This window comes from Tinamus guttatus, unplaced genomic scaffold (assembly GCF_059628265.1).
Source record: "Tinamus guttatus ecotype Peru unplaced genomic scaffold, ASM5962826v1 Tinamus_guttatus_pri_ptg000033l, whole genome shotgun sequence".
Taxonomy (NCBI): domain Eukaryota; kingdom Metazoa; phylum Chordata; class Aves; order Tinamiformes; family Tinamidae; genus Tinamus; species Tinamus guttatus.
Window position 1 is genome coordinate 5,438,283 of NW_028288567.1, and position 17,558 is coordinate 5,455,840.

The 17,558-nt window shown below is 40.3% G+C and overlaps 1 protein-coding gene across 2 annotated transcripts in view; it reads left to right on the forward strand.

The window, feature by feature from the left end:
• Window positions 1-7,162: 7,162 nt before the first annotated feature.
• EFEMP1 (EGF-like fibulin extracellular matrix protein 1) overlaps window positions 7,163-17,558 on the forward strand; it is a 52,055-nt gene continuing 41,659 nt past the window's right edge. For both annotated transcript variants that reach the window (XM_088532222.1, XM_088532227.1), the window contains exons 1-5: window positions 7,163-7,269; window positions 7,517-7,601; window positions 7,716-7,803; window positions 10,737-10,785; window positions 10,962-11,222. In XM_088532222.1, coding sequence (XP_088388348.1) covers window positions 7,720-7,803; window positions 10,737-10,785; window positions 10,962-11,222 — 394 coding nt within the window. In that variant the 5' untranslated portion in view covers window positions 7,163-7,269; window positions 7,517-7,601; window positions 7,716-7,719. The remainder of the gene's footprint in view (window positions 7,270-7,516; window positions 7,602-7,715; window positions 7,804-10,736; window positions 10,786-10,961; window positions 11,223-17,558) is intronic.

A 17,558-nucleotide genomic window follows, 5' to 3' on the forward strand; every position in this document is an offset into this window, starting at 1 on the left:
ACAGATTTATAAATTCCAGATACTTGGTAACTGAGGCAGACAATTCATTACTCAGCCACAATTTGCTGACAAAATGTTGAACTAAGAGCAATCCTTACATTTGAAGAAAGCACTGGCAAGCTCAATCAATTACACTTTTCTGGCTCTGGTGCTCTCTTGCAGTGGTTGAATTTATATGGTAAAAGTCTGCTGTCTCTTGGAGAAGCACAGTTGAAAAAAATGACTGATGAACATAAATGACCAAAGCCCAAATTCTGACACATTCTAATTACTACTTCTGGAAGTGAAAAAAATCTCCAACTACAGCTGTTTTAAAATGCTGTCAACATCACAGTGAGACACATTTTCTCAATAGTAAGGGTGCTTGTAAAGCAAAACTCCTGTACACACAGTTCAAAAGTAAAAGAAAAAAAAAAATGAGGCTGCAAGTAATTACTAGCGAAGTGTTAACTAGGACCCAGGTAAATACATTTTCCATCCTTTGCACTGATGCAAGTGCTTCCCCCCACCCCAAATGAGATGTGAGCGCAGATTGGTGCTCCAACTGCAGCTTTTTCTGCAGAAAACCACCAGCCCTTTTCTTAAGGCAGATATCTATCCTTATGTACACTAAACTCATACTCAACCAACTACTTAACCAACTTTAAGAAGCCTCCTGCATGAAGTGGAAGTACAGCATACAAAACACTCTGGCTACCACAGGAAATGGCAGAAACATCATTCTGAGCAGAGCTGGCAGCTCATGTTGGAAGCTCCTTGAGCGCGCTCCGCACAGCCCCCCGGCAGCCCAGGCAGCGAACAGGCTGCTCGGATGCAGGGGCCATACCTCCTGCATTGTTCTGCAGCCACCAAAGAGGGGCATTTTAATATCTTAATCTCCAGAACGTATTTACGACCTGCAACTGCAGTGTCAGAGAGGCCCATGACCGCACACACTGAGCCCATTGTTGGCAATCCAGAACACAGAGGGTCCCAAGTGATATCAGGAAGTAACTGGACTACACTGGGCTGCACTGGGGTATGGGTGGAGAGCGATAGCTGTTTGTTTTGTATCAATCAGTTCATTTTGGGCCCTCATCACTTTTGGGCAGTCTTCTAAATTTTAATAGCCCTTAAAACATGGTAAGGGAGAATGGGTGGAATTAATTTCTAGTGGCTTTGGGCTTCCACAGAAAGAGAACTTGAATTGATTAAAAAAGAATTCCCAGGGCAAATATCATTTAAAATGAGCATACATTGTAAGTTATGTGCTAGTTTACTACACAGAGCAAATGTTTGCTTTTGTTCTGCAGCCACTTAAAAGGGACACTCAAGGATCTGAGCAGTGTTATCCCCTCTGTCTCAATCCCACAATCCTTCCCAGAAACGCTCAGATTCCTGTAGAGCAGGCTGAGATGCGGACCTGCCTCTGCTGCTTTCAGCTGAATCACCTGGACTTTTCCAGAATTTTGATGCCTTTCAATCACATTTATCTGCAAAACCAGGAGAGAAGATAACCTTTCATAAATTGAATTTCAGAAAAGGAAAAATCCCTATTTTTCTTCTGCTCTTTGTATGACAGCATACAAACTAACACCAAACTAGTTTAATATTCCAAAGAATTAAAACACTCTGGCATACACCCCTTAGCTAATGGACTTATTATACTGGTGTCATTTGATGGCGTTCAGCAACTTTCTAAAAACCAGGAATACAGTCTGTGCTCTTGACTGAGAGCTGGAATAGTGCAAAACAGAGGGAACAGCAACAGCTTAAATACTGAATCTGCTGACGCTGACATGTCATTTCGAAACCCATGCTATTCCTATCTGTATATTTTATTCCAATTCATATCTTTTTCAGAAATGAAATATCTATGGTTATTAGGAACCCTCATTCCTATTACCCTAGGAATATATAGGTTAAAAGGAGATACCTACTCCTCAGAGTAAATAAAAATGGATGTCTAATACAGAGGGAAAATAATGAGAAGCTACAGAGAGATTTTACTCACCCACACTCTTCTTTCTGAATCTTAGGCATCTCAGTAGATGAACTTTTACCTGATTCTGCTTTCAGCCAAGTCAATGACAAGATGCCCAGGCAGCTCTGTCACTGCCAGTTGAAGTGAACCTCAGAGATAAGGATCCACACTCCAGTGACTTTCAAAGGAACCTGGGCACCGCACTTAATTGTCTCTGGAAATCCCAGCTACAAAAATGAATGTATTCTCTCACTTGTGCAATTGTCATGTATTTTCGGAGTGTGTACCTAGAAATAAATCAAATGACTCACACAAAGCTTCACAAGAAGCCAAAGCTAGAGTTGAAAATTGTCTCCAAGATATTCTGGGATCTGAATTCTGGCATTTCTTTTTTGCCTCTTCACCAGATCAAGAACTGCACTGACACAGTTTAATCAGATGAAAACTATATATTTCAGGAAATATTCTGAATATCCAGGTTGTTTGTACCTTAGATGGGCTTTCATAGTTCTCTGAAAAAGTTCTAGAGTTCTCATTTTATCCAAACTGCTTCAAACCCACTACAATACCAGATCTAAACTTCTGTATGCAGAAACTCTGGTTTTCTGTGAAGAGGAAGGAAAGAATGATGACTACAGTGCTACAGAAGCCATATATTTTCACTGACGCATGTTTCCCAATCTACTATTTTTTTTTTAATCTAGCATAAGAATAAGAGCACAAAAGAAAAATCACTGGTAGGCAATGCAGCAGGAAAGAGCTGCTACACATAACAAAATGACTGAATAGTTTAGAAAGACTGTTCAAAGTACAGATAAAGTTGCTTAGTAAAATAAAATCTTCAAAGCCATAGTGATGTGATCTAATTTAAGGCCAAGCCTGCAATACCTTAAATTCTTACCACATTAGGTAGTCATTGCCTACATGATTAATAATTAATTAATTAATTAATAAAATCAAGTATTCTAGGATTGTGGTTCAAGTTTTATTATGTCAGGCCTCAAAGTTAGGCCCTTAAAAATGCTAAGAATGCACCTGTAAACAATGTTCTCTCATTTTTCAAAGGGTAGCACCACATCCGAGTAGCAACAGTAGTGGGCTACAGCCACAAAAATACATATCCTTCTTTCACGTTCTAAGTGGTGTCAGAAAATGACTTGCACTGCTGAAGCCCTACCATATGTAAACAGTTGTATGAAGGAATCAACAAAAAACAATGTTTATAGAATTGACAACTTTCTGTGGAGAATCCTTCCTCACTCACTTGCTCTCTCGCACATATGTTGTCCTGTGCTGTCAAAGGACTCTGGTGAGACCACAAAACTTCTGAGCATTCAAATTTCTGCAGCAATTAACAAACGCATGCAAAATGTATGATCATATCCCTCTAAATTACAGAAGAAAAGTAAATTACACACCTGACAAATTGTGTGCAAATTGCATGATTCATCTTAAGCAAAAATTAAAATTAAAAATGGCAAAATTATTCTATTTTACTATCCTCACAGCATTGCTAGACAATTAGAAATGACATTAAAAGTCAGCCTAAGTTAACCAAAGGAGTCAGCCACAGCAGAACTCATGCAAGCTCCTCCATAGAGTAGATATTAACAAAATAAAGGCTGAAATTCTCAGCCTATTACTTCAGCTACTGATGGCTAGCGCAGCTCTTACACTTTAAGGACAGCACACAGGAGAAGGAAAGAATAGTTTCTCTGTCCTCTCCTACCAGACTTTTGGTCCTTACTGACTTCTTGTAATTTTAGCATCTACTATCAGATACAGTTACAACAAATATTTACTTCTAAATATCACTTTCTATGAATAGAGAGTAATTTCCCGATCCAGTTATTTCAAATTAATTCTACAGTGAAGTAACACCTCATACTACGCAATTTCTTCACAATACCTCCTTTGAAGATAAATAAAACATCCCCACCATTCCAGCTCTCAGTTTAGACAACACCAGTGTTACTTGATATGACTTGCTCAGGAACAGAAATCATCTTAAATTGACATTGATAGTTCCCCAAGTTGACAAACACAAGCTGCTTGTGTGCTTGATCTTTTCTAGTGAGCTATGTTTGAAACAGGAAAAGGGGGATCAGATTGGAAAGTTGAAGAGATTAGACTTTAATTTTGTTTTCCTTATTTTCAAACTAGCCACTAGGATCAGTCTCGGCCTGCTCTAAATTATGTCCAGCTGTCTATCACCCCCAGGGACAATTCCAGCAGCCAGAATTAGCTGGAGTACAGTGACACTTTGACCACACACAGTCTTCCTTCAGCCTGCCTATTCCTGGGATTTTGAGGACGATAACGGTGGCAGCAGGTTCTTCCAGGAAGAAAAAAATGCAAGCATGTAAGCTGAAAATAAAAGCAAGATAAAGAACGTATGAAAACTGTGTTTTTACAAGAAGCAAAAACTGACATGTAACGAAGAGTTCACTTAAAGGTAGAAAATACAGTGCATCATTTTCCGAAGGAGAAGTAAAGAAGGAAGTAAATCAAAGTAATGAGGAGAGTCTCTCAAGGCTGTTCCCAACAGGGAAACAACATGAGTAACCGTTAGTTGGCCTTAGCTATGCAATATTGTACAGTCAGCAAGAAAGAATGGATTGTTTGACCAACTCTTCAGACATGCTTTAAATATGTAAAATAAGTTATTCTACTGCTGAAAAACTGAGATATCTCAAGTATTTTTCACCATTTCCCAGGGTCTAAATCCTTCTATTCCTACATTAGGCATAAATACAATTGCTTCAGTAGGAAATATCTGAACTACAAAATTATAGCCTTATTCTATTACTTGCATTTAATAATTTAATAAGCCTTGGCAGACTACACTATTCTGGTAAACACATGAAGAGAACTAAAGAACCATTTAAAAAGAAAAACATACTTAATGTATTGTATTTCATAGAGTTATTCTCTGGCCAGTTTGCCAGAGTTCTTTGATTTAGGATAACAATTTTTCAGGATTTTTCAAAGAGATCAGCTTGTCTAAGAGGGGAAGAAAAGATTGATTCAGGCCCTTCACAGGGTTTTTACCATATTAAAAAGGTAAAACTTTTAAAAAAATCAGGGCCTTATGAGTTCAGCTAAGATAGATAGAAGAATGTGGGAGAGCTGCACAACCACAGCACAGCACTTTGACCTAAGTAAAAAGTTGAGGCCTAAAAACTATAGAGATTATCTTTCTATAGAAAGAGTTCTTGGCACAGTTACTCGCTTCTCACCTTAGGCATTCCCACCTACAAGAATTCCTAAATCTCTAATAATACCTATCCATTCCTCCTTCAATCCATCAGCTTTTCTAGTGGGTGAAGAATGGCATACTATAAACAGAAGAAGCTCTTAAAGTAGTGATTATTGAACGCGCATGGTTAAATTTCTCGCCAAGTCTCCTTCTGGAGACTGGAAGGAGATACCTTCCCTATCTTAACTACTGTAGCCTGTTCTCTTCTCTACTTGACTCCCCCAGCCTTAAAGACTGTTTAAATAGCTGCTGCTAATGTCTCTCTCCCTTTGCCATCACTCTTTTAGCATTTCCACGATTCTCCCTCAGTTCTTGAACAAATATGAATATCCTGAATAGGATTTCATATGACCAAAGTAAACCAGTAGCAAAAATCCAAGTAATTTAAGTAGGCACAATCAAATATCCCACCTCTTACTATCACTGACAAAATTCATAACTGAGGACCATCTTATCCCACTGAACACTAAATATCTGAGAAATATTCATTTGTACAATGTGACTGTTCCATATGTGTGTGCTATCTCACCCTCTCCCTGGAAGGGAATCAGGTTCATTAAATATTTTGTTCAATGCTTTCATAATCTAGCTTTATTATACACACAGTTATTTTGTGTCTATCCGAAATAACTGAAGGACTACAAGAAGCAATGGCTATTTATAGCAGAAGGCTCTGATAATCAAATGGATTCCTATATTTTGCATCCAGATGGATCTTCCCATATTCGATTAGATTTTTTTCATTTACCTGGAATCTATTTGTCTCCTTTAGATTATAAACCCTGGCTGCTCTTTAATCATTCCCCCTTTGTAACTGCTCTTTAAAAGGGCATTCCCATCTTAATTAGGATTTCTAACTGCTTTCAGACACACGGTTACTATCAATCACAGAACGTGCTGCTGTGGCAGCCATTCCAACACAAAGGACACCACATAGTTTCTATTTACTGGATTTAGAACAGAGAGAAAAAACACATTACTTGTACTATTTTAAAATTCACATGGATTGCCCAGTCAGATAAACATTCATCATTATTGTTTAAAAAGTCATAGTCCGGCTTAAATTAATATATATATGTATACATGCTTTTTTTAAAAAATAATAATAATAATTCCAAGGAACATGCACAATGCCGTTTAAAGAAGTTGAGCAAAAACTCTACAAAGACTTATTAGCACTCTTAGCTAATAAGTTGACCACTTCAAGAGAAACTCCTCTGGCAAAATAGGATTATACAAAAATTACTTTTGCAATTAACAAAAAAATAGAAGATGAAGAGCTTCCACGGGCACAGCCCTACTTTTGATGCCATGTAGACTGAATTGAAGCTATAGAGGCTAAAGCACCCTACTCACAAATTAAAACATAAAAATAAAATATATAAAAAAAGAGGAAAAGAAAGGAATAAAGCTAATTCACACTTTTTTCCTTACACACTCAGGAAAAGTGAAGAAAAGATGTTGACCCCTTCACTGACCCCACACAAGTGCTGGGCCAGAGCCACCCTGAGGCTCGTCTGCCTGCCACCCCAGTGCGGCCCATCCTCCTCCAGCTCCCAGGAACCACAGGCAGGCGCTCCCCGTTGCCCACACTCGGGGCAACCGTTGGGCACCCCTGGCCGCCACCTGCCATTACGCGCCCGCCGCCACCGCGGAGCCCCTCACGCGGCGCGGCCATCGCGCGCCCAAGATGGCGGCGGGACGCCCGCACCTGCCCGCCCGCTGCCTCCCTGCGCGGAGCGGAGCGGCGCGGCGGGGCCCGCGGCCCCCGGGCCGGCAGCGGCGGCGAGGCCGCGCCCGGGGCGCCCCGCCCAGAGCGCGGAAGGGGCCAGGCGGCCGCGGGGCCGGTAGGGGGCGCCCGGGGCCCCGGCGCAGCCGGGACCGTTTCTATTTATCCGCGGGCACGCGGGGGGAGGCAGTGGCGCCGCAGCGGAGCGGGCGGGCGCAGGCACGGAGGAGCCGAGCCGCCGCCGTGGGGAACCGCCGCCGGGAGCAGCTCCAGTGGGCGCTGCGCGGCGCGGCCCCGCACAGAGCGCCGCGGCCGCAGGTAGGAGCGGGCGGCGCGGGTGCTGCGCCAGGGGCCCCGGGCAGAGCAGGTGCCCGGCGGCTGCGGGCAGCGAGGCGGGGGTCGCGGCCGCCGCCGCCGGGCGTCCTGCGGCATCGCCGCCCCGAAGTGCCCCGAGGTGAGCGGCGCTGGGGGGCCGCAGCGCGTTGTGCTGTGGCTGTTACCTCGCCTTAAAACTTCTTTCCCTCTCTCTCTCTGTCTCTCTTTTTTCCCCCTCCTTCCTTTTCAGCAGAGCAGTCCCGCGGGTAGGACGCGCTGCCCGGCCTCGCCGCTCCCGGCACTCGGAGGGGCTCCGTCCCGGCCTCCGCACGCAGGTAGCGAGCAGCGGGAAGCGGCCCGCGAGCCCTCCCCGCGCTCGGCGGCTGCGCCCGCCCGCCAAGAAGCGCTAAAAGTGCGCCCGGTTTATTTGTTTTTTCTTTTCTTTCTAGGTCCATGATGTTGACAACTATGTTCTTGGCTGCTTTCATTCTTATTACAGTACACTCACAGGAAACTGAGGAAACCATAACGTACACGGTAAGGTTTAATAGCCTTTCAGGTAATTATGGCTTAGCAGGGATGCGGCTCTATGTGACCCTGAAGGAAAACCAAGTTACTTGCCAATATACGACATGCAATACCGCGCTCTCCGACTTTGAACGTTAACTGGAAATTAATCTGTTCCTACAGGGAAACTCTATTTTTAAAACTAAAAGCTTACAAGTTTGGAAAAAAAAATCAGCTCTAACTCCCTGTTATAGCTTACCTAGGTGGGCTTGATGAACTGAACAAGATTCTAAGTTTTGTGGGATTGTTGGTTTTGCTTGTTTGTTTTTTAAAAGAACTTTCCTAGCACTGTCCTTTTAAATATGTGCAACCTGACAAACAATTAGGTCAAGCATTATTTTGTGTTTTCGCCTGGGTATTTCAAGCTGTTTTTTAACAGAATGCAAGTACTTCACGATTCAGTACTCTTAATTAAACATCTAAGTTATGGAGCAATCGGTTTCTGAGCTGCTTTTGAGCAATTTTTATGCATGTCTTGAAATAAATTCTGCTAGAATACTGCTTATAACCAAGAGATGGAGTAAGAGATTTAGAAGGCCTTTTTGTAAGACTTTATTTTCCTTTTTTTTTTTTTTTTTTTTTTTTTTTTCTGCCAGTGTTCACTCTCTGGCTTGCATAATGAATGTCATAGAAGGAGTGGTGGAGTGGCAACTACATCGACTTGGGCCATGTGAAAAGATGCATTTTTACATCTGATTACAGTTGTAATGCCTGCAACTTGCTTCATATGGGTGCATCTCTAAATATGCATACAGCCATATTCTGCTTGTGTGGCATTGCACTAATTCTGCACACATGCAAGAAGTTAGAGAACCACAGCCAAGGACCGAGATTGTGTCTTATACAAGTAATCCCCCTGAAGTCAGCGGGATGGCTCAGTCTAGTAAATAGTGCAGAACTGGACTTAGCATAAAAGACAGACTTCAAAGAAATCTCAAGCAAGCATCAAAAATTCAATCAAAATATTTTAACTCTGTGCTTTAGAAGCAATAGACTTTTAGGTTGTATGTACTTAAACTTACAGACTTGTGGGATTTAAAATCTGTATATACAAAGAGTGGGCACTGAAGACCTAAATGCCTTTTGCAAATATGTTTGAATATAGAGATCCCCTTCTTTTCTGTTTATATTACATATTCTCTTTAAAAACTAAGTATCATTTTTCTCATACACTTATTTAGCCTACACCAATATTGTATTTTTGGCATGTCTGGGTGACTTAATTGCCTATTTTCAGATAGGATTTAGCATTTAGGCTTTTATATGATTATTTTATTTGGGATCATGCAAAATTACTTTTAAACATACCTTTTGGAACCTTTGCTCTTAGAATGCTACCAGTTCTCATAAAGATAATGTATTTGTTTAGGCCAGATTATTTTCTATCATAAAACTCCTTTCTGCTTGAACTTAAGAGTTAAACTTAAATAGATACAACTTCTGTTGTGCATTATTAGGAACTGGGTGATTCGGTAAATGCATGAATTTACTGTTTTCCTTTGGGTTTGTGTTTTCATAGCTACAATAACTTTACTGTTGTCAACTCAGCATGTAGTCATTCCTTTAGAGATTGAGAATTACAATACAATTAGTTGTTCACTTACCCATTCCTAACAGTGGAGGCTTTTACTTCCAACTCACTGCTGCATTTGGCAGATCACTGGTGTCACCTGCAAATGAAAAAAAAATGTTTTTTTTTTTCTATTGCTGAGTCAGTGTCTATTAGTAACAAGTTTCTCAAAATAACTTGAGGATAATGGAACACGGAACAAGTAGATCTCAGCATCAGAAGGGCAAACTTGTCACTTGTAGAATTCTTCTGAAGCAGAGGAGTTTCAAAAGATTTAGTGACTGTGACTAATTATGTTAGTTTAATTCTCTTTTTTTTTTTTTTTTTTTTTTTTTTTTTTTTCCCTGAGGGGCCATTAAAATAATATCCTAAACAGCATAACATGCATATGCACCTACATAGTACAGCTCTATTGGTTCATTGTTAATTTAAATGTCTTCTGTATTTGGTAACATTCTGACAAACAGTTTCTGTGACTGTCATGTGATGAAAATTATGTTCTAGATTAATGCTTTTGGGCAGAAGGAATAGGAAGATACCTATCCAAATTGCAGAGCGTCATATTTAAAATTATTTTAAAGCTGCGAGTTTGCTTTGATGTGAATATTTGCTGAGTATGATCTTGTTTGATTTTTGCGAAGTCTTATTTATAGTACTGCTGCTATAAACTTTTAACAGTTTATTGTATGGCTCACAATATTAATTGTTCTCTCTAAACTGTATTTCCTGAAATCATGTGATTAAAAAGCATGTGAATGAATTTCCAGCAGTCACAGGATCTCTGCCCACTGCTAGAGTGCTAAAGGGAGAGAAGTTGTAGTAGAGGGGGTTAGAGCCTTATTGGTTTCTCTGCCAACTCTGTTCCAGCAATGAAAGGTGTTCACCTCCTGGATGGCAGTGAACCAGATCAAAATTCACAAAAAGTTACTTTCTTTCACAAGGAGATTGATACTGGTAGATCGGGTCATTCCAAAAGTCCACTTATTCTAGTACTCTGTCTCACCCAATGACAGATGCTTTAAAAAATGTGTATAGGAACAAGGCAGAGAAAAAGTGATGCTTTCCTTCCCTTGCCCCATACTCCCAGCAAAGCCTACCTACTCGCAACAACCTCAGGTTAGGAGGTTCCTTAGACGGAGGTTGTCTCTTATATATTCTTTTTATTCTTTCTTCTCAACAGTGTTGCACCTCTACCTTATCAAGATACAGAAACATAGCATTTTCTCTAATGTCGAAGTTTGAGTTCATTGAAACATTCTAAATAAAAATTCTCATTAAATAACATTAAGTAGTCATTTATTGTTTTTTTTTTCTTTCTTTCTTTTCCATATAGCAATGCACAGATGGCTATGAATGGGATCCTGTTAGGCAACGGTGCAAAGGTACAGTAAATCATTTTCAAAAAGAGACTTGTCATTGGTAGTCTTTTAATGTTATCATTACACATCCCTGTTTTGAAAAAAAATGAGTGCTTGCATGTGACTGTATCATTTGTATTAATGGCTGTTGAAGAAGGTTCTACAGTTAAAAGCATGACTTGTGTTGTTGCTAACCGCAGATATTGATGAATGTGAAATAGTCCCAGATGCATGTAAAGGTGGGATGAAATGTGTTAACCACTATGGAGGATACCTCTGTCTACCTAGAACAGCCCAAATTATTGTAAATGAGCAAGAAGAAGCAGCAGCTGAATCTACTAGTGGTCGAAATAATGTAATTCGACGGACTCCTGTAGATCCTCACCGTGCCCCTCCAAACCCAACTCATCAAATACAGTGTGCAGCTGGCTATGAACAAAGTGATCACAATGTGTGCCAAGGTAAGCAAGCTGCTGTATGCTTTACTTTCAGTGTAAGTGGAGAGTATGTGATAACAATCTGTGCCTGGAAAATGACAATGTAAAACTTCTGCATTTATTATGAGTGTATTATTGTGCTATTATATTGGCCATGTCTTTCATGAAGATGTATAAAGTAGGTGCATGTTGTTGTTTAAGGTAACTGAATTTGCACTTTCTTGTACCTTTCCACTTGTTCCATCCTCAGTGAGGTATGTCCAAGACGGGCAGTGCTTTGAAGAAAGTAGGCAACACAGCAGGATGCAACATAGACAAATTCCAAAGACTCGAACTGTATTTTTTCAGTTAGTGAATGCTGAATAGAACAAAAAAAAAACTGTATGAAGTTTGTCTTAGACTAGGACAGTGTTTGTTTGTTTGTTTGTTTGTTTGTTTTTCTTATGCAGATCATAAATTTGTGTGAGGGATATTTCTCAAGTGGTAGGAACCAAGCATCTGCAGAGATCAGGCTCTTCTGACCTCTCTGACAGTAGCCCTACACAGGCCCCATCAGCTTCCTTCCACTTAGTTTACTGAAACTATGGCAATGAAGAGCTTTCATCTGAGTGTACATACAGCACCCAGTGCCAAAATTCTCAGGGTATTAGCAATGTTAATTGTATGCATTCAGGAATCAGACTTGCAAGCACTACTGTAAACTAAGACCGTTTCATTTATTATATAATATAAATAGTTTACTCTTACACATGCTGAAGTAACAAATGCTTCGTCCACTGTGGTTTTTTTCCCTTTCATAAAAATATATTCTACTCCTTGTTCATGAGCTTGGCTTTCAAGCAAGTTAGTAGAGTGGCCATGCAAACATCAGAGGGCAAAGTTTGACCCCACTGTTCATCTTTTCCATTTTGTGGCTCATAACAGTATAATCATATAAAATGGTACTTGAGTGGCTATAATCAGGGCAAGCTGTATTACACAGTGGTAGTTCCATTTTTCCCTGGTATTCATGCATACAGAACATTATTTATCACTAGTAAGTAAATTCCCTGTCATTCTGAAGTATAACTTATCCAGCTTCCATGATGATTACTATTTTTGTAAGCCAGAAATGTAACTCAGAGAATTTGCCTATCTAATAATGTTCAGCATTTCTGTTGCTCTCATTCAAGAATGTCAAGTAATGAGTCACCAAAGGAGGTCAGTACCCTGATCCCCTTAACCTCAAGCTTTCACATGAGAAAATCGATGCAGAATGAGGCTTTTTCCCCAACTTTAACTTTTCAAACTAGTGGCTGAACTGGGGACAGAACACCAGACTCTGGGGTCCAGTCCCCCCATTATATTACACTGTTCTGTGATGCTCATCTTGACTGCTGAATTATGATTTTAAACTGCTTCAAATATAGTATGTAACTATATTTTTACTTTGTAGTATTTGGAATTAATGTGAGAAGATTTTCAAAAATGGAACAGCTCTTACTACAATGTTTTCAGATAAATAAGTGAAAGCATAGGAAAACTAAACAGTTTGTAGTACTAATGCCTTCCTATATTCTAAATAGCAGTTGTGAGTTCAAGTTAACTTTTTAAGACTGATGAGACTGGTTGGGGAATTTTGGTTTTGCTGAGGAGAAGATTGGTGGCAATAATTCCTTTCCTCTTCCTGCCCCCAGCTTTCTGAAACTTGCAGCTAAATATTTGTATACAATTTATGAATATTTGCTTAATTACAACAACAACTAACAGTTGTTATAGTACTAGAATTTCAACTAGGAGACACACAAACTATGGTGAAATATTGGACTTTACTGAGTCAATCAGAGTTTTGCTACTAACTTCCCTGTGCCAAAATTTCATTCTAAATGCAGAAAGTATGGAAATACTAGTGCTTAAAGGCTAAGAGGTATTGCACTGAATGAATTCCAGCTGCAAGAAGGGCAGTGGACAGTGTTCTTGAAAGAAGGGATAAAAGACTTTGGGAGTACTTGTAGTCTGCATTCAACTTCATGATCCTCATGCATTTCACTGCTGAAAATATCTTATAAAAGATAATCTTGATCAGCAATGGTCCCACTGTGGTTTTATTTAATTATGGTTAAAAGACTCGGCTATGATAACTGCTTGAGGCTCCTAGGGAGTGTAACTTACACATATAGTCACACTTAAGCTTGTTTTATTGTTTAGTAAATCAAATATGAAGTCCAGCTCCTTCTAATTGTTTGCAGATGTATGACATTTTCCTTCCAGTCCAGCAGCACTAAGTATTTTATAACCAATGTGAAAGTGTGGAGACCTCTGTTTAAAACAATAACATACTCTGAGGAACTGTATTACTGACATCATGCTGGAGTATGAGGGGCCTTCTGTTTTAATTACAAACGTCCACTCCCTTCATAAACGTCGCACAGTGAGGGTACAGTGAGCCAAACACTCATGTTGGCTCCCGTGTGTGGCGTAAATGGGCACAAATGACGTTAGTCGCGTTTGACTCTAAGTGGTTTCAGTGGGCTGCTGAGCTTAATCTTTGGGTAAGACGTGACACAGTGTGTCCAGATCCTGTTTCAATGGATGTGAATGAGAAACATGCAGGGGAGGTGGGTGCTCCTCTGCACTTTGGAAGCTATATGCCTGACTTAAGAGATATTTAACACTTTTCTAACATCTGACCTGAAGAAAACAAGTGAAAACTAATATTTATAAAGCTTTGTCTGCAATGTATTGTGTTATTTTAACAGAGACCATATAACACATTAATAACAGACATCAAAGTTGATAGCTAAACCTGCTGTCTTGCAGAAGACAGCTCTAGCAAAATGATTGTGATTTTCCATCATATACATGAAAGTCATTTTTATAGCTACTGTCAATCAGAAACATGTTTTTGTATAAATGTTTGTCAGAAGCTTGTGGGAAGCAAAATCTTTCTGGGAAATTCTTAAGGTATTAAGTCTGAATAGTAGGTGAAGGAACCTCCAGAGCAGATGGGAAGATGAAGGGAGAATATTCTGGACGAAGATCTCTTTATGTAGAAAACACATCAAAGCACTGAATTTGACTTTGAGCAAAGCACCTAAATTCAGAACTTAGTCATGGCTAACTTTATATTTTTTTTTCCTCCTGAGTTTTGTATAGTTCCTGCTTCAATTACTTTTATATTTGCCTTTAAAACAAAGTGCTGCTGAATTGGTGACCAAGTACTTTGCTGTGTGTAGCACCAGCCAGCCCTTTCAGGAGGCCACTAAGATGCTCTCGTCTGTTGGTGCGAGAGTATCCCTCCAATTGCGAAAAACTAAAAACGGTATAAAAAATATTTTCTTTGAAGTTGAGTGGAATTTTGATGGACTTTTTTGCCTTGCAGTGAAATTAATGTTTGCACTCTCTATTACATGCATACAAGAAGACTGAATTATGTTTCTGCCATGTAGTTCAGGCACTTGGTGATTTGCAACTGCTCCTACCAAAGTCAAAGTCAAACTGCCTAATTAATTCAATTTTGTCAGACCTAGTCTGTAAGTAACCACTAGCTTTTCTCAGAATGTCATGACATTTAAACAATTTTAGAAAATACCAAGCAAAGGCACCAAAATGCCTGTAGTCTTAAGAAGGGAAAGAACTCTTTTTTCCTTTCTATCACGCTGGTTGTACGAGCATTAAAGTAAATAAGCTAAAACAACCTTCTTTGCTGATCTGCTAAACTCCTAACTTCATTTCCTGTGACTTTTCTGGTCCTGCACACAATCTCTGTACCCCTGTAACCGTACAAGACATGGAAGAGAGGTTGGATGGATGAGAGATCAATTCTTGCTTGTATGAAGAAGTTAAATAAGTTATCTAGATTCTGTGTTTTGGGGGGTGGGGAGGTAAGGGGGAGCAGTTGGTGATGTTTTGTTTCTCACCCAGACATCATTTTGTGTAATACACATCATGTCTGTGCAGCTAGCATGCAAAGGTGGCAAAAATGGTGCAAAGGCAGGGTGCTCAGCAGAAGCCGTTAAGGTGCAGGAGCCTGGGCCCCTCTCCAGGAGCAGGCCTGCACGGACATTCCCACCTGGATGCGGAGTACATCTCCTAAGGAGCTGATGAACTCTGCTTACTGGGCTTCGATTCACATCACACACAAAACAGATTCTATTCAGATGAAGCTAAACCTGAGCTGCTCCGCAGGAGTGTCACTAAGCAGGACTGCACCCTCTGACAAGCGCTCAGGCCTGCAGGCGGCTAGAGAGCATCAGTGGGGCCGCTGCAGCAGCCGCGGGGTCCGTGCCGGGCCCTGCCGTTTGGCAGTACGGACGCCTTGTGCCTAAGCTCCTGAACAGCAAAGCCTGAACACAACTAAGAGCTTCTCGGCCTATACCCAGAACCATTTTATGCAGCCTTTTATAAAATCATACCTGTACTTAGATTGTAGCATCTCAAGTTTGTTTGTTTTTTTTCACTACTTGTACTTTTAGGGGTACTTTTAGGAGTACAATTGAAAAAAAGAGCGAGATGCCAAGCTTAGTCTAAGAGGCATTAAAGCAAGGTATTTTTAGTTTGGTGGTAGGACTGGGGGAGAGGCTGTGGGGAGCAAAAGGAAGGTCTAACTGTCTCTTCTGGGAAGACAACCCAAAGTCTTCTTCTAACTGCCACTGGTTCATCGAACAGCTTATTGAGGCAGAGTTCATATGTTTGCTCCTGTACTTCAGTAAGTGGAAACCCATAGAATTTTGCAGGTCAGAGGGGAAGCCGTGAAAGGATACAAGCTGACATTTTCACAGCTTTTTGTACTAAATGTTCATAGAAGCTAATTAATGTATGTGCATGTGGATCCATCATGCAGAGATCATCTTTCATCAACCCCTCCTGAACTAATTCTTCATGCTGTTGATGTGTGAACTTGCTGCTTTTGTACTGCAAAGAGTCCTTGCTAGAGGATCTCTTTAATTTGTATTGGGAAACCAGGGAGGAGGGAAGGGAAGGGAGGGGAGGTCACCAGAAAACATCTTGTTTTAAGGACCTATTTTTGGGCACTCTTAAAATTTGACCACTCTAAGTTATCTTTCCATCTGTGCTATTTGCACAGCTGTGAGTATCATGTCAAGACCTTGGATAGATAATCTCTGTTCTGTCTGACCATTTTACTGTGAACATCCATCACAAGCATAAATACTAGCAGCTGCTTCACTTCCTTTAGTTACTGCTTTTCCATGATTCTGACTCCTGCAGGAATATGCTCAGGACATTGCCACCAGGGATTTGTAGCACATGCCAGCTGTGCTCAACATTGTGATTCAAGCAAGCTTCAGAAAGTTGTATTACCTTAGCTGCTTGGATTGTGATTATGCAGGCCATCATTAGACTTAAAGTTTACTGCAACAAAATAAAGTTGTTAGCAGTTCTCATGGCTTCTTATTTGAGAACAATGGGAACTCACAGAGGTTATGTTGACTGTTATATCTTCAGATTTGATTTGTTGATTGTAAAGCCTGCTTGCTTAATAGCTCTGATTAAGCAGACAAGTACAGTGAATGTAGTCAGAAGGGTCATGGCATCAAATACAGATATTCATCCTCCTTCAGAACTTCTGTTTCTAAGCTGAAAGTATTTTTCATAATGCAACCAGGAACAACACCGGAGAGCAAAAGGAAGGAACACAGCACTATCTAAGCCTGATTGGGTATTGCAGGATATTTGGCACTGTGCTAAAACACGTGGAGTGTTTATACATGTCTACAAGAAATTCCCTGTGCTTGGCACAGACAGTCAAAAGTTTCCTATAGATCAGTAAAACTTACAAGTGACCACAGTTGCTATCCGTCGTGTTCAACAATGCTGGTAGCATAAAACACGATCAGTAAGAGAACAGGCTGGCTTTTGTTCCAACCATTTAGAAAGCTGCTGTTAATGAATTCTCATCTATAAAGTTACAGTGGCGTGAGAGTCTCCCAGCAGCTGCTCTTGTCACCTTTGTTGGATCATTTTATAGTAATGCTACTGCTACTTTGAGGCAGATTCTTTCTCCTGTTCTTCCATGAAGTATAGTGATTTTCTTAATTTTTGTTTGCTTTAAGCAGATCTGCAGTTATTTCACCCTGGACTACTGCACTGTAGTTCTTTAGCCTGCTGAGAAGGGCTTTGTGTTCCTCCTTTCCCCAGTTGTTTGCTCAAGGTAATTTTCTCTCTAACTAACACCTTTTTTTCTCTATGTTTTCAAACCCGAGACTTGTTTTCGATTATGTAATAAAAATGAAAATGCTGTTATCTGTGTTTCATTTTATTTTCTTCAGCACTGACAAGAATGCTTTCAGTTTGCCTCCTTACAGAGCCATTGCAATTGTAACCAGGTACTGAAAAATCATCCAATGGCTTGATAAGTAG